Consider the following 25,161-nt stretch of genomic DNA (forward strand, 5'->3'; position numbering starts at 1 on the left):
CTGGCTCTTTCCTCCCGCTCTTTCCCTGCCTTCGCGTTCGAACTGCCAGGGCTGGCCCCGCCCGCCGCCCATTGGCTGGCTCTGGGCGGCGTCACCGCCTCGGTACGAGCCCTCCTGATCCATGCACCCGCCTTGGAAGTGCGGGGCGGGACGTACGCCTGCCGACTCGCGCCAACCGGGGAGAGCCACCGCCCCATAAAGGAGAGGCTCAGTCCTCCCAGGTGCCGCGCGCGGGAGGGGTCACGCGTGCGCAGAAGCGCGGCGGCAGTGAAGGGGGGAACAACTAACCACGGAGAGGGCGGGGCCGGGGGGGAAAAGGCGGGAGGGCGGGGCACTTGAGGGAGGAGGGCGTGGCGGGGGCAATGGGAAGGGTGAATGGAGGGCGGGGTCGTGAACTGGGGCCGGGGGGAGGGACTTGGAGTGACCATGAAGATTGGGGGGGCAGTTAACGGATGTGGCTTGGGGCGGGGGCCAGTCCGGAGGCCGGCTGCTGGGAGGGGGGATTCCCTCCTGCCCCGAGGGCAGGTCTCCCTTTGGAGGCAGGGGCTGCGGGGATTCCCTCTCCCGCCAGGTCCGACTGTCCGCCCGCACCGGCCGCGGAGAGATCGCCGCCGCTAGCCCCGCGCCCTCCAGGCCTGCTGGAGGTGAGGGAGGTGGGGTGAGGTGGTGCCCGCCCCCCCGGCTCCTCCTTCCCCCAGTCCTCCCCTCCCACCACCCTCCCCCCCGAGCCGGTTTGTCCCTCCCCTCCCCTCCCCTCCTTCCCCCCGCCGCCTCCTCCTGCCGCTGCCGCTGCTTTGGCTGCTGCGTCATACGCCCCAGAGCCGCCGGGACGGAGGGGCTGGGCCTGGGGACCCCCCGGTTTCTGCCTGCACGCCCTCCGACGCCTAGACGTGCCCTCCCCGCGCGGGGGGTTCGCCTCGGTCTCCGACGTCTGCCTCTGCCCGGCTCTCGGCGGCCCCAGCTGTCACTGGTAAGGAGGCGGCGGGAGGCGCCCGTGGGGGGGCAGGGAGCCGGGGGTCGGCGCGCAGGGCGCGAGCGGGAGAGCCGCGCCGCCCTGGCATTGAGTCGGGCTGGGCCGACTCAAGTCCCCTCTCAGACTCGCCGTCATGGGGAGTAGAGACTGGGACTGGGACACGCCCCCCTCCCGGGGCACTCAGGGAAGTTATCTAACCCGGGGGCAGGGAGCCCCGAATTTGAGGGTGACCTGACATAACCTGGCACTAGGATGATTGTTCTGAATGAGACACGCGGGCTCGGGAGGCAGCTGTTTCCAGTCTGAAAAACATCTCCAGAAAAGCTCCCAAAACACATCTCTGGGAAACAGAGCACCTCTGTTACACCTCTAAACAGCAGTAGAAGGTGACAGTAGACACTGACTGGTAACCTTTGCTTCTGCAACCACCGTCTCTGCTAAAATCTCAAGGCCAGAGTATAACATCCCAGGGGAGCTCTGGAAGCTGGGAAACTATAGAACTAGGGTGGGGGGCGGTGGTTAGGGAGAAGAGAGCTAGTGGCGACTCAGTTGGAAGAGCTGGAGTCAAGAAGCTTGGAAGGGGTGCCCAGTGGTTTCCTATCCAGGTGTCTCAGGGATATGGAGACTAGAAGCACACCTGCTAGAGTCCTTGATGGAAAAATAGGTGAAGAAAATGGGGATGGTTCCTCAGCATCCATAACCTTCTCCTCCCATCCTACTTCTGGCTAGGCCCCCCCAGGATGCAATGGCACAGCCCCCTCGGCTGAGCCGCTCTGGTGCCCCCCAACTTTGGGACCCAGCTTCCCCTGCTCCCACCTCAGGCCCCAGGCCTCGACTATGGGAGGGTCAAGATGTGCTGGCCAGGTGGACAGATGGGCTGCTATATTTGGGGACCATCAAAAAGGTAGGACATTTGACCTCTGATCTGTCACCTTTTCTCCATTCCCCTCATCTAGTTCTGACTCCCATTTGACCTTCTGTGCTCAACCATTCCAGGTGGACAGTGCTCGGGAGGTGTGTCTGGTCCAGTTTGAGGATGATTCCCAGTTTCTGGTTCTATGGAAAGACATCAGCCCTGGTGAGACCCTAGAGGCCTGAGAGTGTGCATCCCATGGAAAACAGAAATTGGGCATGCGGGACCAAAGAGGGCTTAAGAACAGGCCCCTGACACTGTGTTCCCTCATAGCTGCCCTCCCGGGGGAGGAACTCCTCTGCTGTGTCTGTCGCTCTGAGACTGTGGTCCCTGGGAACCGGCTAGTCAGCTGTGAGAAGTGTCGCCATGGTGAGAGGGCAGGACACCTGAATGGTCCAGCTTGCCCTGGGCCTTCCAGGATGCCTCTGACCCTTCCCTACAACACTGTCCTTACACCACCTGTCCTGGCCTGAGTCCCCAAGCCACTGCTCTGACTAGTCTCCCCAACCCTGTAACCTCACTCCTTTCCAGCACAGGGAGAGGTAGTCATGGGATGGAGATGTGTGAGCTTTGTGGGCAAAGAGTAGTTAAAATACACCCTTTTCTAACCGTATGACCTTGGACCTCCTAAACCCCTAGGAGCTTCAGTTGCATAAACATAATACACTTACCCTAGCAGGACTGTGGTCAAGGATGAAATGAGATGGATAAGACTCTTCTGTCCCAGTGTCTAGCACATACAGGTATGCAATGCAATGAGTGGTCTACCATCAATACTATCATTATTCAGCTTACCACCAGGACTGCCACGTTCCAAGGGCCCCAGCCCCTGGAGAGGGAGAGGGCACATCCTGGGTCTGCCGCCAGTGTGTCTTTGCCATCGCCACCAAGGTAAAGGCACCTTCCTGTGGGAGCCTCCCACCCACAGCCTCTCCCAAGCCCTTCCTCCCCCCACCCCTCTGAAGCGGTCTGCTTGCTCCATCTCTGCAGAGGGGAGGTGCACTGAAGAAGGGCCCCTATGCCCGGGCCATGCTGGGCATGAAGCTTTCTCTGCCATACGGACTAAAGGGGCTGGACTGGGACGCTGGACATCTGAGCAACCGGCAGCAGAGCTACTGTTATTGTGGTGGCCCTGGGGAGTGAGTAATGAGGGGTGGGGGTTAAGGAATGAAAGATGAGGGTGTGGATCCTAGGGAATGAAGGAGAAAGAACAGGGTGAGGGGAGTGCTGAAGGGGGTGGGAGGAGGTAGTGAGCAGCGTTTGGGGCAGTTGGGGGGGTGTGTTTGGAGCTCAGTAGTCCTGTGCTTCCCCTCAGGTGGAACCTGAAAATGCTGCAGTGCCGGAGCTGCCTGCAGTGGTTCCACGAGGCCTGCACCCAGTGTCTGAGCAAGCCCCTCCTCTACGGGGACAGGTGACTTAGGGCGGCTCTCCCTCCCACCCCATAACCACTCTCTCCCCAACATCTGAAGCTTTGCTTACCTGTTCGCCCCACCCTTGCTCAGGAGTCCTCCACAGCACAGTGTAGTTTTCCTGGGTAAGGTGCATTCTCTCCCTCTTGCCCACATCCAGGTTCTATGAGTTTGAATGCTGTGTGTGTCGGGGGGGCCCTGAGAAGGTCCGGAGGCTGCAGCTTCGCTGGTGAGCTGGATGAGGCACTACCCCAGCGTAACTCCTCTCTCAACACCCCCATGATTTCACCTTACGCACCCCAGTTCACTGCCCTGGACCCCCCTGGCTTTTGTGAACGCTTCCACAACCTTGACAAACCAATATTTCTCCAGGGTGGATGTGGCGCATCTTGTCCTCTATCACCTCAGTGTTTGCTGTAAGAAAAAATACTTTGATTTTGACCGTGAGATCCTCCCCTTCACCTCTGAGAATTGGGACAGTTTGCTCCTTGGGGAGGTAAGGGGTAGTGGAGCTCTGGGGGTTAGGGTGGAAGAGGGAGATGTGAAGAAAAGGGGTAGGGAGGGATCACTGCTCCCCTGACCCCATTTTCCTTCCCCAGCTCTCAGACACTCCCAAGGGAGAACGTTCTTCCAAGCTCCTCTCCGCTCTCAACAGCCACAAGGACCGGTGAGTTGGAGGGAGGCTCAGAGATGGACAAGTGGATATGGAAGCCTGGGACGGGAGGGGCTGCCACCCACCTGGGAGATCATCTCTGAAAAGGACTGAGGAACAGTATATAAGAGGGCCCCTTTTCTATAGCACTGACCCTGTATCATTTCTCTCCTCACCCCAGTTTCATTTCAGGGAGGGAGATTAAGAAGAGGAAATGCTTGTTTGGTCTCCATGCTCGGATCCCTCCCCCTGTGGAGCCCCCTACTGGAGATGGAGCCCCCACCAGGTCACTGGTCCAGGGGGGATGGGGAAGTTCTCAGGGTCTATGTATGGAAATGGGGAGGTCTTTGGGGTGTCCGGGAGGGGGCTGGGGGGATAAGGAGGCCTCTTACAGCTTCCCTTCAGGGCAGGGCCCTGGGGGAGGGGTCTCACGTCCCCTGGGGAAGCGCCGGAGGCCGGAGCCAGAGCCCCTGAGGAGGAGGCAGAAGGGGAAAATGGAGGAGCTGGGGCCACCCTCAGCAGTGCGCAATCAGCCCGAGCCCCAGGAGCAGAGGGAGCGGGCTCGTCTGCAGAGGGCACTGCAGGTACAGGGGCAAGGGAACCCCATGGGGCAAATGGTGGTGTGGGAAGGAATCAAGGATTATCTCTCAGTCCTTTGCTCCTTTTAGGCCTCAGTGTCTCCACCACCCTCCAGTCCTAACCAGAGTTACCAGGGCAGCAGCGGCTACAACTTCCGTCCCACAGATGCCCGCTGCCTGCCCAGGTCAGTGCTCCTCCACCCTCCAACCAGATATGCTCCCTCAGAACCTCTCTTCCAATTGTCTACATCTTCTTCTGGACTTTCTCACTCAGAATTCTTTTCCCTCTCCCCTTTGGTTACCCACTTCTTGTCCTAGAGAGACTTCTAGAACCAATGTCTGCTTCCCAGTATCCTGGGGATGGGGGTTCCTTGAGGGTAGTGTTTGAGCTCCACCATTCTCAGGGGGAGAGGGTCCTGTTCCCCTGCTTCCTGTCCTGACTTTCCCCTCCCCAACCCCAGCAGTCCCATCCGGATGTTCGCTTCCTTCCACCCCTCTGCCAGCACCGCAGGGACCTCTGGGGATGGTGAACCCCCAGACAGGTGAGATTCTACCCCTTTATCTCTGATACTCCTCTTCACCTCTGTGTTAAGTTCCTCAGTCTCTAACCATTTTTTTGTTCCTCTGAGCCACACATGGCCTCCATTTCTGGTTAATCCTTATCTATGCTGGACTCACAATTTCCTTCTCTCCCTAGGTCACCCCTGGAACTTCACATTGGTTTCCCCACAGATATCCCTAAAAGTGCCCCCCACTCGATGACTGCCTCATCTTCCTCAGTCCCTGCCCCCTCCCCAGGTCTCCCTAGACGCTCAGCGCCCTCTTCTCCCCTGTGCCGAAGTTTGTCTCCTGGGACTGGGGGAGGAGTCCGAGGTGGGGTTGGCTACCTGTCCCGAGGGGACCCGGTCCGGGTCCTTGCTCGGAGAGTACGGCCTGATGGCTCTGTGCAGTACCTGGTTGAGTGGGGAGGTGGGGGCATCTTCTGAACAGCCTGCCTCTGCCCACTTTCCCATTCATACACACCGGCACTTTCATACCCTGACCTCTGACCTCACCTACAGCTGGGATGTACCTGGGGCAGTAGGAGGTACTTCTCCCTACTGCCCAGGCTGGAATCCAGGTAGGGGGCTGGGGAAGAGGCTCTCTTCTCTACTCCCTTCATGATTCCTGACCCTTCCCCTCTCCCTCTTCCCATTTCCTTTGATGTTATTTTGTTACAGCTTTTTAAATATTTTTTAAAATTATTTAACCCTTGGGGATGGAGACTGAGGAAGGGGGATGATAAAGGGTCCCGGGCTCTGTATGATTGAAATAAAGATAAATAAACAAGCTTAGCAGCTCTGAGTCATTCTGAGAGATGTAAACGGAGGGGCTAGAAGCAATTCTAATCCTTCCAACCAAATTCATTTCTTGACAAGGAATAAGGCACAGAGAACTAAAGATAGGATTTATTTAAGGTCCAGTCATCACCTGGAAGTCAGAGGGCACTGAAGTATATGAGGGGAACATGGCAAGAACAGGGCTCATTATGGTAGGGCTGTGCTGGAGTCAGAAACTGACTCTGTAACCTGGCGCACCCAATGCAGGTACGGGGAGTTCCCCTGCTCCACAGGCAATGCAATCACCTCAGCCACTTCGTAAGGGTGCACAGAACTGCAAAAAAGATGAGGATGGGTGGGGAATCGCTCAAAGGTTTACCTAAAGGAGTCCCCCCTCAGGCTCACCCAACAAGGCTCACCCTCACCTCTACCCATCTCAAAAGTTCTCACCGAACAAAATCTGTCAAAGCTGGAACCAACGAGCTTTGGGTTTTAATCATCTAAGGGGTGAAGACAAACATGGTTGAAACAAGGGGTGGAGTTGATTTCATGATCTCAGACGAGGGAAAGGGGTGAAAGTAAGTGGTCATGGAATTAGGCTTTTGTTGTGTGGGGGGACATTTCTCACCATCAGCACTTCACTGTCCTCCTCAATCTTTCCTTTCCACTCATAGCTGAAAAGGTCAGGGAGAGAGCATTGTGGAAGCAGATTTCCCCCAACGAAAAAGACTGCCAGTCAGCCCCTTGAGTTAGGTTAACCCCCCAACTCCTGTGACTCACATGGATGTAATCTGAGGGATGAGGTTGACGCAGGCTGCCAGGCGCTTCTCCACCACAGCCCTGAAGGTTAAGAGACAGCCCATTCAGAGCCCCCATGACCCGGATTTTTGCACTAGCAGCCCAAGAGACAGGCAGGAAGCAGCGGGAGGGCATTCTTCTCCCCCACCCCCAACTCTCCCTTCATGAACATCCTTCCTCGCTCCACACCGAGATCCCCACCTGGCGATCTCCTTGGCGACCTTCTCGTTGGGACAGGTGACAAAAGCTGCAGATACCGAGCCAGGAACATAGGCGGAGCCCGAGGCCGGTGAGGGCTGGGACGGGGGGCTTCCTGAAGCCATGGACAGCAGGGCTCGGGATAGCAACAGAAGGCGGGAGACCACAGGCAGCAGCGCCGGCATCCAAAGAAGGGAGAAGAGCAGAGCGGCCTGAGAGCAGGAAGTGAATTCGGTGTCTCCCCATAAATACCCCAGGAAATTACACCCCGGGGGCCCTTCGCTTGGATAGACACTCAAGTCTCTGCCCTCCCTCGTCTGCACCCCGAAGGAAAAGGTTCCCGAAGCTGCGAGAGTAACCCGAAATAAAGCAAAGACTAGGTTTTCACTTCCTCCTTGGGGCCAACCTCGGGTTTTGGATGCGGGTGGTGGTCGAGGCTTCCAGTACCGGAAGGGGAGGGGCGGTCACTCACCCCTCCGCCGAGCAGGATTGTGGGAGCCCGCCCCCACCTCATGCAGCCTATGCTGGTAGAGGAGGGTTGAATATCAAAGACCACACATTACGCCGAGAAAGGACCCCAAACCCAGGAAGAGCGGCCTCTTCTTACCTGGGCGGCAGCCACGTGATATGAAAACAGCGCAGACCACGTGACAGTAGAAGCCGGAACACCCTAACCTCCAGAGCCGGCCAATCCTGGCCCTCATGTGGCCCGGTGTGCCCCGCCTCCTGGTGAGGGAGGAGCAAAGAGGGACCCAGCCAACCAACAGCTGTACCCGAAGACGTGCACGGAAATGGCTCGCCTGTTTCCGTGTAAACCGGAAACGGCCAATTGCCGACTAAGCAGAGCCGCAGCTGCGTTCCACTGTCACGTGAGGGGGCCGGTCCCTTCAGGCGGCAGTACCTCAATGAGCTGTGGGAAGAGGCCAATCGCCGGGTAGCCCTGCAAGCCACGTGATGAGAGAGCTGGCTCTAGGAAAGGGGGGCTGGAGACCCCGCGGAGTCGATGCGTCAGGTTATCGAGTGGGGAAATCATCCTTAAACCCCAGAATGTGCCTAGTAACAGCCCCTACACTGTTCTTGAAGGCCTTGAGGAATGAGAGAGTCTTAGGAGATTGAACCTTAGGGGTTGAAGAGAGCAGCCCCTGCAATTTTAGGACTGACAGATGCCTGGGTTGGGGAGTGCATGATGATAATCTGAGAAGGCAGCTGTCCCTGGTTGGGGGGAAGTGATTAGGCAGGCATGGCATGGCAAGACCATGGCTAGGTGAGGAAAGGCATTTTAAAAGGACAGAGACCCTGTAAATGAGATAGAGGATGATTAAAATGGGGCTGAGAGCGCCTCAACCTTCTTAAGTGAAACCCCAAAGCTGGAGACAGTCTAGTGACTCCGTGGGGGTGGAGAGGGTAGAGAGGATGGCTGCAGGTTTGGGATATGAATAGGACACCAGGAAGTAATGATGGTCCTTTTGTCCCTTATCCCCTTCCTAGTTCACTCTCCAGGACTGGTCTACCTCTCATCCTTGGGTCTCCTTCCCTTAACCCATCCCCCTAGGAGCCAGGACTTGCCCTACATAACCTCCCTGGGGCCCAAGCACGTCCTGTGACCCAAAAATGGAGAGAGGGGCCAATGAGAGGAGACAGAGGTGGCAGGAGGCAGCAAGAAAAAGGCTCTTGCCACTTCCCATACCCGGTACTCCCCCTCCCTCCTAGGTCTGGGGTCTCTGGTCTGTTGGGTGGGTATGACTGGGCATTTCCCAGGCTGATGTCAGAGTTCTCTCATCCCTAACTCCCTGGGGTTGGGGTCTCCTTGAGATCTCTGTCTTTGGCTTTGGAGTTTGTTTCTGAGATAGATCTGTGGGGTCTTTCAGTATTTGCATTGGGATCTTTTTCAGGACTGAATTTCCTTGTTTTTTGTTTCGGGGGTTTCTGGGTCTGCAATCACCCTCTCTCTGAGGTCTTTCAAACTCTTCTTTATGAGTTTGGAGTCTTTGAGTTCTCCTTCTTTTGGCTAGCTGAGTGTCTCTTCTGCACCCCCGTCCAGGTCTGGAGTTTCTATGTCTCTAAGTGATCAATCTCTGAGTCTGCAATTTCTTTTCTCTGGGATCTAAGTCTGGGGTCTCTGATAGCTCTCTCTGGGTCTGAGTTCTCGAAGACCTACTTCTAGGTCTGGATTCTTTCTGAATCTGTGTCTCATCTTTCTCTTTGAGTCTGGGTCTTAGGTCTTGGTCCCTGAAATCACTGAGTCTGGAGTCTAAGATTTCTGTGGCTATGGAGAACCTTTTTGAGACTGGGTGCTCAGATTTTGATCTTTGACCCATCTTTTCGGATTGGGGGGTCTTGGATCTTTTTTCCTCAGATTGGGGTCTCTTTTCCTCTGGACTTTGGGTTTGTGCCTCAGATTAACCGCCCCCTCCCCCAGGCAAGATATTTTTCTCTGTAGGTCTGTGGTCTCCCTGTCTCAGGGTTGGGGTCTGCATCTTTAGAACTGCTCTCCCTCTCTCTCTGGTGTGTTTTTGAGTCAAGGGTCTTTCCCTCTCTAGTTCTCTCTGAGTAGGGGTGGGGGCTGCAGAGTCTCTCTCCTCCTCCTCCTTCTCTCTCCTCTCTCTCTCGCTCCCCCGCCCCCCTCTCTCTCTCTCTCTCTCTCTCCCTCTCCCTCTCCCTCCCGGCTGCCGCTGCTGCCGTTGGCTCCTATTCTCCTCCTCCTCCTCCTCTCTCCTCCTCTCTGCTCCTCTCCGCTCCCCTCTCCTCCTCTCTCCTCCTCTCTCCTCCTCCTCCTCCACCTCCTCCTCCTTCTCCCCCTCTCTCTCCCCCTCTTTCTCTCTTCTCTTTCTCCCCCGGCCCCCCCGCCCCCTCCCCCCCAGGCCTGATGAGCAGGTCTCGCGCCTCCATCCATCGGGGGAGCATCCCCGCGATGTCCTATGCCCCCTTCAGAGGTACGGTGGTGAGGGGAGGGGGAGGGCCAGACGGGGGGGCAAGGGGGGAGGGGTTGGGGAGTGGGCAGAGCTGGGGCCAGGGAAGGGAGCAGCTGAAATGGAGGGAGAGAGGAAGACCGGGAAGGCAGGGATGGGAGCAATGGGGAAGGAGGGATTGGAGGCCAGAGGATAGGGGTAGATAGGGGCCGGAGGGGCAGGAAACAGGCCTTGAAGGGGGCAGAGGGGAAAATGATGAAGGAGAAAAAGATCGCCAGAAAAGGTGGGAAGATAGAAGGATAGGGTTGGGGGAAGAGCTGCAGAAATAATTTAGAGGTGGGAGCTGAGAGATTAGGAAAATATCACGGAAACAGAAGGGCAGAGGCTTAGAGAGGGGCCAGGAGGGGAAAATGAAAACATAGGGGTGACAAGAGAAGCCAAGAAGATGATGGGTAGAATATGGTGGGGGGCTCAGAGAATAGTAGGGGGTAGAAAAAGACAGGAGATGGAGGGAGAGAAGGGGCCAGATGGAGAGAGAGGGAGGCAGTTGGGGGTGGTGGAGGGAGGAATGGAGGGTCCAGATGGAGGGAAAAGAGGAGAGAGGGAATGGGGAATGGGTTGGGGGAGGAGAGACCAGGGCAGGGGGAGAGCCAAATTACGTGTGTGTTTGTTGAGGGGGAGGGGGCAATAAAAGTAAGACTGAGAGATGAGAGTAGGGGGCAGGTTAGGACCCTGCCTCAGACTCTGACCCTCATTAAGGCCCTTGACCAGTGAAATGTAACCTCTGGGGTCTTATCTGCTTCTTGTATTTTACCACTTTTACTCCCCTCCCCCACTTCCAATCCTTATTTCCATTCCCCCTCCCTCCTCTGGTGTCCATCACCTATATCTTTCCCCCAATATGGTGTCCGTTCTTTATATGAGTCCCCCTTCTGTCTTTCCCCTGTATCAGTCCCTTCCCTGCTGTCCATTTTCTCTCTCTCCCCCTCCTTTATTTGGTAGCTCCCTTACATTTCTACCACCTCTTCACCCCCTTCTTCTTGACCCCTTGTCCTAACACCCCATTAGGTCCACCTCATTTCCTCTGCCCCATGTCCATTTGGGCCCTTCTGGGATATTCTCTTGTCCCGAGAGTTTTACCATCATTTTGTCTCGTTTTCTCTTAGATCCATCCCTGTTATTTCTTCTCCACCCCATCCTCTATTCCCTACCCCATTCCCCATCTTGTCACCACAAGTCTGTGCCTACCCACTTTCCCCTAATACCCCGGGTCTTATCACCCATTCCTCTTTTCTCGTCTCCTCTAATTCCTGGGGTGCTGGAGAGCTGCGGAGCAAAGACACAGGTTTTAATGGTTGGAACAAGACCTAAAAGAGATCCCCATCTGAGCCCTGTGGGATTTCTCATCCTAGTAAATCTTATCCCTTTTTCATCTGTGTTCCTCTGTCTCTTGCATCTGCCTCCCAGAATCATCCTTACTTAAGTCCAGACAATATTGCGTGTGTGTATATTTCCAGAGTTGCTGCTAAGCAAAGTTCCTGGGTCCTGCACTGCTCCCAGGAGGAGGGTCTGCCCCCTGATGTCTAGCCTGCCTCCCTGTGGCTGCAGCCTGAACCAGTTTCTCCCATAGTGATGATATGTGTCAACAGATGTCTCTGCTGGGGGTCTCAGGGTCTGATTGCCGTGGGCATGTTGCCTGCATTGCCTGCAGTCCTAAAGCCTAGGCATTGGTACTCTCTGTATCTAGAGCGTATTGGTTGAAGTCTCTGAGGTGGCATTGAAATCCTGAGTGCTTCAAAGTATTGGGGTTTCTAGATACTTATATTCTGAGAGTTCATCTCTCACTCTGATCTGCAGGTTGGGTAAATCTGAAGCATGTCTGGAGACAGATAGGGGCTAAATTTTCAAAACTCTCCTACTCAGAGCTTTCAGTTCGAATGAAGCTTAAAGACCAATGCTTGTCCTGCAATATACCCATGATTAATTATCCTGTAAAGGTGACAGAATTTTATTTTTCTTTCTCTAAACTCTCTCTCATTCTGATTCCTTAAGCCTGTTTTCTGTCACTTCGATGTCACCAATTTGACTTCTCTCTTACTTCCACAGGCCCTGTCCCCTGTGTCCCTGTGATGTGGCATTGGGGTTTAAAGGAGAGGCAGTTTGCAGGGATGGGGGCATGGGAAGAACAGCAAAGTCGGGCAAGTGGGACTCTGGGGGTGTCTCTGAGCATCGACAGCCCTTCATCTACTGTTCTTATTTTCTGGAAGTTTTCTTCCCATCCCTAGCTCTAGTCTTCAGAGGCCTCCTCTATGTTACAGGCCTAGATCTTCCATTCTTCCCACGTCTCTTTTTTCCTCAAGCTCTTCCCTGTGCCTTGGGAAGGTTCCTAACTTGTGAAGTTGGCTTCCATCCTGTCCATGGAGACTGGGGGCCTGGGGGGACATAACTGACTCTTCAACTTCTAGGCATGGAGTCAGGGAGGAGATCAATTCCGTATTCATTCAAACAAGGACATATCTCCTGCCTCCTCACTCTTTAGCCTCTGCAAAGCCTGATGCTGACGAGACCCATCCTCCCCCTACCACCAGAAGAACCAGAACTCTCCCCAAAGGATGAGCAGGGCTGGCCAGGGGAGGAGGGGGTGGAATAAAGAGGAGAGGCAGGAAGGGAGGGCCTCTCATGACTCTGACTCTGTGAACAGGTAAGCTCCCTCACTTCCTCTCTTTTCTAGATGTTTAGCTCTCAGAATCTTATGACCCAAATGTTCCTACATCTCCATCCTTCTTTCCCACGGTTCTGTGGCCTTCCTCTTACTCTCTTGCTGATGGGTGGTCCCACCTTCCAAATCCTTGTCTTCTGCAGCTATCTGGATGCCCTCTTCTCAGACACTTACCACCAATCTCTGTGTTTTCCTTCTACCAGTTTTGCTGCACCCTCCATCTTTCTATTTTTCTTAAGTGGATGGAGAGCTTCACTTTTCTTTGCCTCTGAATTTTTACCCTCTCTGTCACGCTATAATTCCCCTCCCTGAACCACTCCTCTGTATTTCTTCCCCTGAGTCTACAGAGCCCCCTGTGATGTGATTCCCTCACCTCTTTTCCCCCAAATGTAGAAGTTTATCTTCTGTTCCTTTAAAGTTACCATGTGCCTCACCCTCATCTGTGATCTCCTCAAGGTGGGTAGGGTCCCCTTCTCCCACTTTTGTCATTTTAGGCCTCTATCTCCCAAATGCATAGAGCCTCCCTTACCATTTCTGTGTATCTCTGCCCACCCCCCAGATGTACGGGGACCCCCTATGCACCGAACCCAATACGTTCATTCCCCATATGATCGTCCTGGTTGGAACCCTCGGTTCTGCATCATCTCGGGGAACCAGCTTCTCATGCTGGATGAGGACGAGGTGAGCAGGGTGGGAAGGTTGGGAAAAGACCCTGGGGGAGCAGGGAAGAATGTGGAGAGAAAGATGGGGAGAATCATTAGTGAAGGGGCTAGAGACACAGAGAAGGCAGACAAAAAGAGAAACATTTGCAAGTGTTGAGAAGAGAGTTGTCACTGAGCTTTGGGTCCGGATGTGAAAAGAGGCAATTATTCTTTCACCTTGGCCAGAGGGGTCTTTGAGGGCCATGTTCAGTGTTGGGGAGGAGATGTGGTTCTGAAGATCTGGGGGTGCTCCCTGTTTTCACCCTGCCCGTATCGTGGGATAGGTTAGGATAGGAAACAGAAACCAAAGAGCTTGGAGAAAGGGTGAAGAAATGGGGACCACATTGGAAGGGTCACCTCCAAAGTGATCCTCGGGAACCCTCTCTTCTAAGCCCACTGAGCAAGACCATCACTGACCACTCCCAGTCCTCTCCCCAGCATGGGGCAGAATGCAGGGAGGGGTAACTGAGGGACTCAGAGAAAAGGCAGGGGAGAGTGGGGTCTCTAGGAAACTAGGAAGGGGCTGCATGATACTAGGAAAGATGACAGAGATCAGTGGATCTTGGTGTGGATGGCATGGAAGGCTGAGATGGGGGTTTAGAAAAACAATGAGAGGGCTTTCACCAGGGACATCAGGAAGCAGTGGAAGGGAGAAGATAGCTGGGGCTGAGGGGAACTGGGAATTTGTCCAAAGGAGTAGGAGTGGAATAGGGGCAGGGACTGGCCAGAGTGAAAGACATGAAATGAACAGAGGATCCTTGTGGGAGGTGGTGGCCATGGAGGACTAGATAGCCAGGGGAGTGTGGGTTCTGATTTTGGAGCTGGGTCAGCCATAGAGGGTCCATCAGAGGAAACAGAGGATGTGAATATGAAGGGTGCATGCCCAGGTGTGATTCAGGGAATGGGGGTGATGTGGGGGACCAGCTTTAGAGGGTGATAGGGAGGCTGCAAGACCAGAGAGGTGGTGAGAGATGTACCCCCAAAAGCTATCGGGGAGAGTGTGGTGAGGCAGGGTTAGAATTGGAGTGGAGGTTAACCAGAGTTTTGAGGGACCTGGGGGGCAAGTTAGTGTGGAGATGGCTGGGTAGAGAGCCTCCAAGGCACAGAGTAAAGTCCAAGTGTCTAGGGGAGGACATAGTGGCTAAAGATGGAGACGGTTTGGAGAGTTGAAGTTTTAGGCATTGGGGGTCATTTGAGTGATTCACTAGTGGTCACTGGTCTTGACCAAGGGTTTGGGGTCCGTAGGATGAACTAGGGAAACTGGAGACTGTGTGAGGATGAAGAGGGAGAACCATGGGTAGGGTAATGAAGGAACGACAGAGATGGGGACAGATCAAGGGGACCAGTGGTCAGCAAGCTGAGGGGAACACCAGTGGCCAGAGACTAAAGTAGGAACGGTGCAGAGAAGGAGGAGCAGGTTGAACTGAGAAAATGAGCAGTGTGTAGGGCCACAGGGAGCTAGAATTGGGTGGGTTGTGGAACTGGGGCTGGGGACCAGTGGGGTAGGTGGTTCCTTTAGGGGTGGAGATTGGAGGGTTGGAGAGGGGGAGGCTGGGAAGGAGGTGGCAAGGGAGAGTTGGGGAGGAGGCTTAGGAAGAGGTGATGGCTAAAGGGAAGAAGGGAAGTGACAGAGGCTGAGTGGGGGGGACGATGGAAGGAGATGAAAGGTGGGGGGAGGTGACCAGGCCCTCTGGGGGTGGGGAGGTTGGGTCCCATTCTGGCCGCAAGCCTGGCCGTGGGAGGGAGACAAGCTGTGGATCCTGATTATAAATGCAGCTTCTGCTACCCCCGTGACAGCCACGGAGGGAGGGAAGAGGGTGAGGGAGGTGGGAGGTTGGGAGGAAAGCAGGGAGAAGGGAGGAAGTGAAGGTCAAGGGGGAAGTGGATTCAGAGAGCAGCGAAGTCAGAGGGGTTGAGGAGTTTCAGGGAGAGCTGAGTAGGGCTTGGGAGAATTCCCTGGAGGGTGTTTCAAAAGAAATGGTGGCAGAAAAGATCAGGGTGGGACGGGAGGGAGTGAGGGAGACATACTTGGAGGGAGAGGGGAAAGAAAAATGACCACCCAGAGACATTTAAAGAGTGTGGAGGGGCAGGGGCAGAAGGTGGGCAGGCCTGGTGGAAAGGGAGGCTCATCCTTCCTTGGTGGGGGAGGGAAAGAGGAGGGACAGCCTGGGCCAGTGAGGTCTGACACACCCCCGCATCCCCTAGATACACCCCCTTCTGATCCGGGACCGGAGGAGCGAGTCCAGTCGCAACAAACTGCTGAGACGCACAGTCTCCGTGCCGGTGGAGGGGCGGCCCCACGGCGAGCATGGTACGGCGGCCGAGCAGGCTCTCGTGCCCCGGACAGTCGCGGGGAGAGGGCCGAAGGTGGACCGAGCTGCAGGGGAGGGGGTGTCCGGGAACCGTGGGAGCTGCCAGAGGGCGGGAGGGGGCGGAGACCAAGTCGCGCATCCTGCGAGTGGGAGCCTGCGAGGAGACTAAGGCGCCCTCCTCTGGGATCTGAGCGGGACCGAGACTGTGGGTGAGAGGCCCCAGTGGTCCTTGCTGTTTCGCTCCCTTTTTCCTCTCCAGCAGCGAAGTTTGACTGTTTTCCTGGTGCTTGTAAAAATAGTCTCTTTAGATCTTTAGCTTCCTGTCCGGCTGTTGCTGCCCCTGCCCCTCCCAGCCCTTGGTCTGGGATCTTGGAGAGAATGACCTACTTCCTGCCCTCCCCCTCCCCCCAACCTCTGCCCCACCCCCACGCTCCTGATTCTTGTTCCAGGCCTTCTGGCCTGGGGACCCTGCCTCTTTTCTTGCCTCCCCCTTTCCCCCTTCTCATCAACGGCTTCTATTTTCTGCAGTTCTGTCACCCTCTTTCTCTTCCCTCCCCGATTTCTCTTATTTTCTCTGTCCCTCCTGATTCCTCTGCCTCTCCCCTCTGCTCCCGTGGAACTCTATCAGACCCCCATCTCATCTCCTTTCTGTCTGTCTGTAGAGCTATGTACTCTTGTCTCTCCAACTCTCTCCCTCTCTCCATCTGTCTCTTCCCCTCCCTCCCTCTTTCTGCCCCCCTCCACCCCCCTCTTTAGTCATTTAAAAAAAGATTTTTGTCTTCCTGAGAAGTTCGCTTAAAAGGTTTCCATGGGAACAGTGAGGGGAGATGAAGGCAGAGAACAGAGATCTGCAGCCAAGGTGCAGAGAGCCGCCCTCGGCCCCCAGAAATCCCCTTGTCACTGCCCCCTACCACTGCATTACCCTTCCAGGACCAGGGGTCCAGGTCCTTCATCCCTCCAACCCCTGGTGACCCCTTTCTTCCACTAGCCCCCCCTTCCCTCAAAGATCCAGGCTTGCAGATTCTCTTCCTTAGAGAGACCCAGTGGCCTGTTTCCATCCCTTGGCTCCCTTCAGCCCTCTTCTGATAGACCCAGGTCTTAATGCCATTGGGGCCAGCTCTGGGACCCTGGGTGAATGGTCGGCCAGGGATGTGTGTCATTGTCATGGAAACTTCTGACCATGGGAGTGTGTGGGTAGCACATCTCTCTGAGGCAAAGCCAGGTGGTGGTGGTGGTGGTGGTGGTGGTGGTGGTGGTGGTGAAGGAGGAGGAGTGTGTACAGAGAATGTGTGTGATGTCTGTCACATTGTGTGTGTGTGTGTGTGTGTGTGTGTGTGTGTGTGTGACGTCCATGTGTGAGAAAGGTTTGTGTGCATGTGTGCATACCTGTGTGTCCAGGCCAGAATGGTCACACGCTCATGGAGCATGTTTATCATATATCCCGTGGTTGGTGTCTCTGCCAACATATTCCCCATCTTTCTCCTTAGTCCTCAGGGTTTGGGGGCTCTGGTGAGGGTCTCCTGTATGTTTTGGGTGGTCGCACCCGTGTGTGTTTGGAGTTGGGGATGTTATGTAGAGGTGGTTGTGTTGGAGGCTCAGTAGGGGTTGGGAGTTGGGAGGAGGTCCAGGGGTGTATCTATTTAAGGGCAGGTTTTTGCGAAAGAGTTGATAGATGGTGAATGTTTGGGGTTTTCAGGGGAACATGGAATGTGTAAAGGGCATGGAGGATGTGCAGGGGACATAGGAGTTTTGGGGGCTTTGGGAGCCTGGGCCCGCGAAGGCGTGTGCAGAGGCTGTGGACTCTCAAGCCCAGGAGAGGTCGCCGGACCTTTGAGGGGCATTGGAATCCAGGGCTCCTCCTCTGCTGGGTGGAGCTGCCGCCCCTCGTTCCCTCCGCGGTTTTGGTGGGGGGGTCCTGCTCAGGAGGGGATGGTGGGAGGCCTGGTTGGTTTTGGGGGTCCCCTCGCCCCCCTCCCCCGTCTCCCTCGCGCTGTCTCCGGGCGACGGGGCTCGTGACAGAGGCGGCCACGGCAGCAGCGGTCGCCTAGCAACGGCGGCGGGGCCCGGGCAACGGCGGCAGCGGCGGGAGCGGCGGCGGAGGGAGCCGTTCCCGCGGCCGTCACCGCGCGGCCCTGCCGGCCGTCCCGGGCCCCGCCGCCGCCCCCACCGCGCCGGGCGGCGCAAGCCGGGCCGCGCCGCCCCCTCTCCCGCCGCACCCCGCCCCTCCCCCGCGCAGGGGCGGGGGGCCCCTCCTCCACCGGGGACACCCCCGGCCCCCCTCCGGGGGGCGGTGCGAGGTAAGGGCGGGGCCGGGCGGACGAGGAGGGCGCGTGGTGGGGGGGCGCCGCGCTCGTGGGGCGGGGGCGCGCGTGTGCGTGGGCGCGGGGAGGGGGTGGGGAGGCCGCGGCGGCGGCGGCGGCGGCGGCAGCTGCTCCCTCCGCATGTTCTCGCTGCATCTTCCGAGTGGGGGGAGTTATGGTAACTGGAAGGGGGCAGCGGAGGTCGGGGGGTCGGGGACCGGCCTCGTGGGGACAGGGACTCGAGCGCGCGGGGGCCGCCGGTGTGGGGTGGTCTTGGAGCCCTTCGGTGGAGGTGGCAGCCCGGGGGTCCGTGTGTGTGTGTGTGTGTGTGTGTGTGTGTGTGTGTGTGTGTGTGTGTTCGTGCCCAGGCTCGTGTCCCCTGTGTGTCAGTGCCATGTGTACACGGGGCCCAGTTCCTCGAGCACACATGTGCAACCAGCTGTCTGCAAGCCTGCCCTGTCTTATCCTGTCTCTGCCTGGTTCCTGCCTAGGGGGCTGCTGGGCTGGCCACTGGCTTGTGGGACAGTCCGTGGCCACACTGGTACCTGTCACCTCTGACCCTGAGCATGCACGTCCCTTGCTGGGACTCACCTCCTGTCAGTCTCCTGTATCTGGGGATATGTGACTGAATGAGCAGAATTTTCTGTGTCCCTGGTGGCAGGTGTGTGTTTTTGCATGTGTGTTCCATCACTGGCCTGGGTATCTGTGTCAATCCCAGCATGTGTGTCCAGGGCGTGTCTGGATGTGGGTGGTGTGCAAGTAGGGGGAGGGAGTAAGTGTGTATGAGTGTGTTCTTTAGAATCTTATCATATGTGAAACACCTTTGAGTTAGCAGGTGTGAACCCTTGCTGGGTTAGGGAATGGGGACAGAAAGCCTGAAAAGGGAGAGAGTAGGGTAAAGAGGAAAAGTGAGGAGTTGGGGGAGAGGAGGAATAAGAGAGGCTTGCAGAGGAGAGAGAGCCAGGTAGAAAGCATGGCTGGAGAATGGGAATGTGGGGGATAGTCGAGTCAGATTTAGAAGAGAGAGGAGAGAATAAGAGGGCTTAAGATGGGGAACTGGATGGAGATGGTGGGAGAAGAGGCCTGGAAGCTGGGAAGGCGAGGGGAGGAGAGAGTCAGGCCTTTGGTAAAGTGATCTCTGGGAAAGGGCACGGGGTTTGTGTAGGATCAAACTTGGTTGGATCCGGGGAGGCCATCATAGAGACTGGCTCACAGTGAGGCCTGTCACGGCAGGAACTGTCATTAGAGGTTCCTGTTCCCAGCACAGAGTTTTGCCCCCCATTTCTTTGCTCTCTGTCCCACTCTGTTGCTCAGCCTTCTTTGGTAACCTCCCTCCGTGGCTCCCCTTGAGAGCTGTCAGCTGGGTGTGACAGGGAAGAAAAGCCAAAGGGAAGGGCAAGGGATTTGGGGAACTGGAGGGCAGGGGGAGATTCTGTGGGTGATGGCAAGATTAGAGAGGTTAGCGAGGTGGGAGTCCAAGCCCTTGCTGTGTGTGTGTGTGAGTGCAATTGTGTGTGTATACAGGGTGTGTACATGTGTGGGTGTGTGCACAATGCCTGTGTTACGGGTCTGTGTAGGTGGCTGTTATGCATGTGCACGTGTGTATATATCGTGCAGGGATGGGACATGGAGACCCAGGATCGCAGTGTATGCTCATCAGGTTTGCTCTGTGTGTGGACATGGGTATGTGCTGTATTTTCTGTGCATATCACTGCATGCAGCACTAATAACAGGATATCCTATGTTTCTGTCACTCTGCCCCCTTTTCCTCTGTGTTTCTGCTATTTTTCCTCTTGTGGCAGTGAGTCTCTGTAAGCATGTGTGTATGGCCTCCGTGTACCTGTGACTTATACGTGAGTTCATGAGTCTTAGTGCCTGGTAATATGTGTAAGATTATAATACTTTTGAGAACCAAGAGAACCCATTAGCATGTCTATTCTTCTTCTGTTAATTCTTAAGTTCCAAAGCAAAAATTTAGTGGATTTGAAGTTAGACTTTATGCCTTTATTACAGGAGCTTGCCTATGAAAATAATGGCTGAGCTACATTCCATGGAATGAGAATGAGAAATGCAGAGACTAGGAAGATGTCCTGAACCCTCAGATGCAATGTTGAGTGTGTAACAAGGCTAATTAATGCATTTGCTCCTTGTTTTTTCTTTATTCTGGTAGCAATCAGATTCCCGTGTTGGAGTCAGGGAAGGCCTAGGGGAGAAGAAGGGGTTATTCTGAGACAGAGTGGTTGTGGTTGTACTTTTCATGTGAATGAAGGATGTTTGTGCTTTTGGGTTACAGGGATACTTTGATGTGGTCAGGATTGTGGTGTACTCAAGCATGTAGCTTAGAGGTTAAAGTGGCTTCCCTGGTGTGAGGGCCTTGTGTGAGTCTCTGGGTTAAGTGTCCCTTTCTGTAGTGTGCTGCCTACATGATTGCCCGAGGGACTTGAGGCCATACATCCACACCAGCAGCTCTCATGTGGGTGTCTGGGTCCAAGTATGTACCCCCCTGTTACAGTGCTCACATGTCTAAGCATGTATCCTTTGGAGTATGTGGGCCTCAGGGTCTCAGAATGTGGACCCGTGGCACCCCCACACTCACGGTTGTCTGTATGTCTCATAAGCACTTCGATCCCTCTTTATTTTTTGTATTGTGGTTCTCATATACACGTACCCCAACAGCTCAGTGTATGTTTCTGTGCTTTACACATGTGTTCCTGAGGAACTGACACGGATTCCTGTGTCATGGGATCCACATGGGCAGACCTCCTAACACCTGGGTTTTAGAGGCAAAGGGGAGCTGGGAACTGATTCTAGGGCAGTCTGCAGGCGTTTTGCAATTCTGGAATCAGACAGTGAACATGTAGCTGTGGCCTTCCCTTGTTCTGGAAGCTAGAGGGTTAACAGACAGCTCTTCCGGTCCACCCCCCCCCCAGCCTGTAGCTTCTTGTTGCCGTGGAGATGGTAGCCCCGCCCCTGATGCAGCACCTGCCCCCCCATTGGCTGCAGTGGTGACTGTGGGGCTGAGGGGGGAGCCCAGGCCTGGGCAGCCATTCTGGAGCTGGAACCGGAGCTTGGCATCCCCCACTTTCATTTTCCTCTAGCCCCTCAGCCCCTCTAAATTCCCTGGCATCAGAACCAGAGCTTCCCTTCTCCCAGCTGCCACCCCTCTAGACTCGAGCAGTCCGAGCTTCAGAGCTTCATCGGCCTTCACCTCCCCTCCTCCTCCTCTCCCTGCCCTCACTTGAGAGTCCCCCCAAATCCCCACTGCCCATCCTCCCCATTCCTTGCCCAGTCCCCAGCATTTTTCTCTTTTCTCCTTCCCCCTTTCCCTTCTGAGTCCCTGCCACTGCAGTGCACGTGGAACTGGCCCCTTCTCCCCTCCCCCTGCCCCTTCCTTGACTCTTCTGTCCCCAGGCTTCTTCCGCTTCCACTCCTCACATGTCCCTTCCAAGACTTACCCCTCCAGTCCAGGGAAGGGGTCATGAGAGGTAGTCCTGGCTCTCAAGACAGACAGGGTTTCCAGGAGCAGGGGACAGGTGGAAGATGTGTCCAGCTGAGGGAGGAGGAAAGCCTGCCTCTGGTCAATGACCTTTAACACAACTCCACCTCAGCTAGCCCCTTCTTGGGGGGGCTGGGCACCAAGGACCTAGCTTCTGTGGATCTTGGGTGTCCTTTATTACTGGAGTTTGACTCTCTCAGCCATGCCCCTCTGCTGACTGCCAGCCCCAGTCATGGGCCTAAGGCCTCCCACCCCATCCCCCTCGGGGGGCTCAGGCTCGGGTTCCTTGCCCCCTCCTTCCCGCTGCCAGCCTCTCAGCCGCCGCTGCTCTTCCTGCTGCTTTCCGGGGGGTAGGTGAGGCTGGAGCAGAGGGGCAGAGGGAGGTGGGCGAGTGTGCTGGGGCCAGGGGTGGAAACCTGGGCCAATACGGACCGCTCCCCAACTTCCCTTCTGGTCCCTTTCTCCCCTCCAGAATACCACTTGGGTCGCTCGAGGAGGAAGAGCGTCCCAGGGGGGAAGCAGTACAGCATGGAGGCCGCCCCCGCTGCACCCTTCCGGCCCTCGGTGAGTGAACACATCCTGCCAGATGTGGCTCAGCTGGGTCCCCTCCCTCCAACCCCAGCTGGAGCCCCAGGATTGTGAGAAAGGGGGCAGGAGGGAGAGAGAAAGAGAGAGAGAGAGAGAGAGAGTGTGTGTGTGTGTGTGTGTGTGTGTGTCTCCTCATCTCTTTGATTTCCCTCTCCTTGGCTCTTCCCCTCTGCTTCTGAGACCAGCCCTCCCACCTTTTCCAGGCTGGGGTGTGTATGTGTGTGTTTGTGTGCGTGTGTGCACTCACACTGTGGGAGCACAGGAAGACACACTGGTAGCAGGGCTCCTATCCCCCTTTCCTCGCCTCTAGAGACTTCCCTTTTCCCCTCATCCCACCTTCATCCAGGGGTTCTTCACCAGCTGAGGGGTAAGTAAGTAGAACCAATGCTGTCCCAACCCACCCCTATCCCCATTTCCCCCCAACCCAGCAAGGCTTCCTGAGCCGGAGGCTAAAAAGCTCCATCAAACGCACGAAGTCACAACCCAAACTTGACCGGACCAGCAGCTTTCGCCAGATCCTGCCTCGCTTCCGAAGTGCTGACCATGACCGGTACAGGGGCTGGATTGGGTGGGATGAGTTGGATGCAATGTAGGGGGCTCTAGAGTGAGGTTGGAGGGGTGGTGTTTATCTGAGTGCAGAGGTTGAAGGCCTCAGATTGAGAGATGTTACAGGGCAGGGGCTAGAACGGAGGACGAGAGGAAGCAGCAGGAGAGGGGCAGGGTGCAAGGAGAGGACAGAGCAGAGAGGCAGGAAAGGGCATGAAGGTGAAGCCAAGGAGGGACTCTTTTGGCGGATGGAAGGATGGGCTCCATCCCAGAAGGACAGAGGAGTGCTGGAGCCTGGGGTGGACATTTCAGGAACCCAGGGAAGGGGTGGTGGGTGGCTAGGAGGGGAGCAGTGTGACCTAGGTAGCCGTATGAGGGAAGGATGGCAGGTTGGGGTGAGGCTGGCAGGTATTAATAGATGAGAGAAGGGGCAGTGTAGAGAGAGGGGAGGCAGGCACAGGTGTGTGCAGGCTGACAGGATGGGGAGAGGAGGCTGAAGGGTTAATCCATGGACTGAGGCATGAGAAGGAAGTCCTCGGAGAAGTCCAGAGGGCACCACCAACCAGGCTGGGGTTGAAGGAAAGCTTGTTTGCTTCTGTGGTCTGCTTTTTGGGGTACCTTTTGGGTTCCCCCCTCACCCAGTGTCTCCCCAGGGAGAGCCCTGTCCTTCCTTTCCCCCATGTCTGGCCGCCCCCGGATTGGGCAGGTAGGGAGGTTGGGATAGGTGAGTCACACCTTCCCCTCCCCCCTCCCATGTCACCATAACTGGATTTGGGGCCGGTGGGGGGTGAGGGCATGGTATTCCTGGCCGCGGGGGCGGGGGGCCGGGGGAGCGTCGCGCTGACGGCAACGGAGCCCAGAATGACGGGGCTGCTATAAATAGCTTCATGGAGGCTCCCACACCCAAGCTCCCCCTCCCGCTTCCCTACTGCTCTCTACTCTCCAGCCCCTAGCTGGCTCCATTCGCTCACTGTCCTGTGGCCCCTTTCACCTCCTGCTTTCCCGCAGTGATTTGCCCAAGTTCATCCCCTCTTGTCCCCTACATCTGTTCCCACGTCCAGCTCTGTGGTCACCCCTCCTCATCATCTCCCATCCTATCTTCCTGCACACGTACCTTTTCTTCATCCCTTTCTCCTTCTGTCCCCATCTCCTCTCCTTCCCCAGTCATCATTTTCAGCCTCTCATCTCCATTCTCACTCTTCTGCCCACAGTTTTTTCCTATTTCTTGTGATTTCCCTCACTCTTTCCCCTGATCCTGCTAAAACTGGTCTCTCTTACCCCATTCATTCTTTGATTCAATAAATGCTTTTTAGGCCCTGCCTGTGTGCCAGCGTGGACAAGCATCTTTGTGCTTTTGGTTCTTTACTTCTACTTTTTTCCCCCTTATATTGAGGCTCTGGTGTTTGGGGGGTCACCTGGAAGTCCCACCTAGAAGTGTCCAAGGCCCACCTGTTCGCCTTTTTTTTCCCGCCATGGTCCGTTTCTGGGTTGAGATATTTCGAGGTGTCCCCAGCCCTTAGGTTGAGGGGAGTGTGTTTCATAAAGGGCTCGAGTTTCCTTCGTATCCCTCATGTCCATCCCCAGGGATAGACTGGGTTTCTTTCTGTCTGTGTCTGTGTCCACTTGGGAAGTGGGTTTAGGAGGTCCTTTCCCCAGGTCTCCGTCCTAGAGCCAGGTGGATGATGCAGGCTCTGGGGGTGTGTGCATAGTGGGGCCCTGATCCTCCCTCCTGAACCCCCCTGCCTACCAGGGCCCGGCTGATGCAGAGCTTTAAGGAGTCACACTCTCATGAGTCCTTGCTGAGTCCTAGCAGTGCGGCCGAGGCCTTGGAGCTCAACTTGGATGAAGATTCCATTATCAAGCCAGTGCACAGTTCCATCCTGGGCCAGGAGTTCTGTTTTGAGGTACTGGGTCTAATGGGCTGGGGCAGGCCCAAGGGCAGGGGTAACGGAGCATGAGGGCGGAAAGGCCTGGAGAAAGCGGCATAGGTGGGGATGTCAAGGGAATAGAAGCCTCTGCGGCTGGGAGACAGGAGGGTAGGCCAGGGAGGGAGAGAGGGTGGTGGGCCTCAGGCCTTAGGAGTCACTGCAACTCTGGAGCCCCGTCTCACCCCTACACCCTCTCTAGGTAACAACGTCATCAGGAACAAAATGTTTTGCCTGTCGTTCTGCGGCTGAGAGGGACAAATGGATCGAGAATCTACAGCGGGCAGTAAAACCCAACAAGGTATTGGGAGTCAAGGGGACACAGAGTGGGCAAGGCAGAGGTCAAGCTGCAGGGGCAGCTGGGGGCCTAGGGGAGAGGGGAGTGAGGTGGAGGGGACCCGGAGGAGCAGGAGGAGACCCCATTTTTCTCTGAGTCCCCCATTTCTTTTCCCCTCCTTTCTACTTTATGATCTGTTTCCCTACCATAGAAATCATAGACTTATAGAGTTGATTGGATTCTGGAAGTTCTCTGGTCCATCTCTGCAGGAAGGGATGTCCCACTAATCCCCTGACATCCCCTGTCGCCCAGCCCCTGCTTGCAGTCCTGTTTCTGCAGGACATATAGAACTGTCAGTTAGCCAGGTCTCTGGAGCTTGGTTTCCTCTGTCAAACTGGTGGGAATGGACTAGATGATCTCTGTCCCTTTGGCTTCAAGATTCTGAGTCTGTGTTCTTCCCAAGACATGTACTTTCCAGGAGAAATGTTCCCAGTTCTATCAGCTATTCTCTGTTTCCCAGTTTCCAGTGAGCTCACAGTCCTGATGGC

General features: G+C 55.8%; 3 protein-coding genes across 35 annotated transcripts in view; 2 read left to right on the top strand and 1 right to left on the bottom strand.

Moving 5' to 3' along the window:
- The first annotated feature begins 395 nt into the window (after window positions 1-395).
- PHF1 (PHD finger protein 1) lies at window positions 396-5,859 on the top strand. 7 transcript variants are annotated; one of them, XM_032462814.1, is made up of 16 exons: window positions 399-970; window positions 1,225-1,359; window positions 1,703-1,877; window positions 1,970-2,051; window positions 2,160-2,255; window positions 2,677-2,777; window positions 2,877-3,025; window positions 3,202-3,297; window positions 3,456-3,524; window positions 3,668-3,791; window positions 3,895-3,962; window positions 4,129-4,233; window positions 4,342-4,531; window positions 4,616-4,710; window positions 4,987-5,067; window positions 5,223-5,859. In XM_032462814.1, exons 3-16 carry the CDS (start codon window positions 1,719-1,721, stop codon window positions 5,509-5,511), a joined length of 1,704 nt encoding a protein of 567 aa, XP_032318705.1. In that variant the 5' UTR covers window positions 399-970; window positions 1,225-1,359; window positions 1,703-1,718; the 3' UTR covers window positions 5,512-5,859. The 7 variants fall into 7 exon arrangements, 4 of the variants coding, with proteins under 4 accessions (XP_032318708.1, XP_032318707.1, XP_032318705.1 ...); XM_032462816.1 differs by lacking the exon at window positions 1,225-1,359 and having other exon boundaries at window positions 398-970; window positions 4,990-5,067; XM_032462813.1 differs by lacking the exon at window positions 1,225-1,359 and having other exon boundaries at window positions 400-970; window positions 5,223-5,857.
- A 98-nt stretch (window positions 5,860-5,957) lies between these two features.
- CUTA (cutA divalent cation tolerance homolog) lies at window positions 5,958-7,584 on the bottom strand. 8 transcript variants are annotated; one of them, XM_032462818.1, is made up of 7 exons: window positions 7,448-7,529; window positions 7,247-7,364; window positions 6,844-7,052; window positions 6,625-6,684; window positions 6,473-6,518; window positions 6,295-6,344; window positions 5,958-6,178 (listed from the first exon to the last, which is right to left on the bottom strand). In XM_032462818.1, exons 2-7 carry the CDS (start codon window positions 7,352-7,354, stop codon window positions 6,052-6,054), a joined length of 600 nt encoding a protein of 199 aa, XP_032318709.1. In that variant the 5' UTR covers window positions 7,355-7,364; window positions 7,448-7,529; the 3' UTR covers window positions 5,958-6,051. The 8 variants fall into 8 exon arrangements, with proteins under 8 accessions (XP_032318709.1, XP_014411188.1, XP_006180564.1 ...); XM_014555702.2 differs by having other exon boundaries at window positions 7,313-7,364; window positions 7,448-7,528; XM_006180502.3 differs by lacking the exon at window positions 7,247-7,364 and having other exon boundaries at window positions 7,448-7,584.
- A 2,022-nt stretch (window positions 7,585-9,606) lies between these two features.
- The window catches only part of SYNGAP1 (synaptic Ras GTPase activating protein 1), a 31,120-nt gene continuing 15,565 nt past the window's right edge, over window positions 9,607-25,161 (top strand). For 7 of the 20 annotated variants that reach the window (XR_004313529.1, XR_004313531.1, XR_004313530.1 and 4 more), the window contains exons 1-7: window positions 9,608-9,773; window positions 13,028-13,149; window positions 15,375-15,480; window positions 21,750-21,841; window positions 22,294-22,415; window positions 24,162-24,315; window positions 24,539-24,637. Coding sequence is in view for 14 of the 20 variants with exons in the window: in XM_032462821.1 (XP_032318712.1) it covers window positions 9,707-9,773; window positions 13,028-13,149; window positions 15,375-15,480; window positions 21,750-21,841; window positions 22,294-22,415; window positions 24,162-24,315; window positions 24,539-24,637 (762 nt within the window). In the remaining 6 variants the exon portion in view is untranslated. Of the gene's footprint in view, window positions 9,774-12,288; window positions 12,925-13,027; window positions 13,150-15,215; window positions 15,269-15,374; window positions 15,481-15,575; window positions 15,691-17,728; window positions 17,779-20,767; window positions 21,628-21,749; window positions 21,842-22,293; window positions 22,416-24,161; window positions 24,316-24,538; window positions 24,638-25,161 lie in introns of those variants that run through there. The other 13 variants (XR_004313527.1, XR_004313528.1, XR_004313526.1 and 10 more) reach the window with 11 other exon arrangements.

Source organism: Camelus ferus, chromosome 20 (genome assembly GCF_009834535.1).
Source record: "Camelus ferus isolate YT-003-E chromosome 20, BCGSAC_Cfer_1.0, whole genome shotgun sequence".
In the NCBI taxonomy this organism is placed as follows: Eukaryota; Metazoa; Chordata; class Mammalia; order Artiodactyla; family Camelidae; genus Camelus; species Camelus ferus.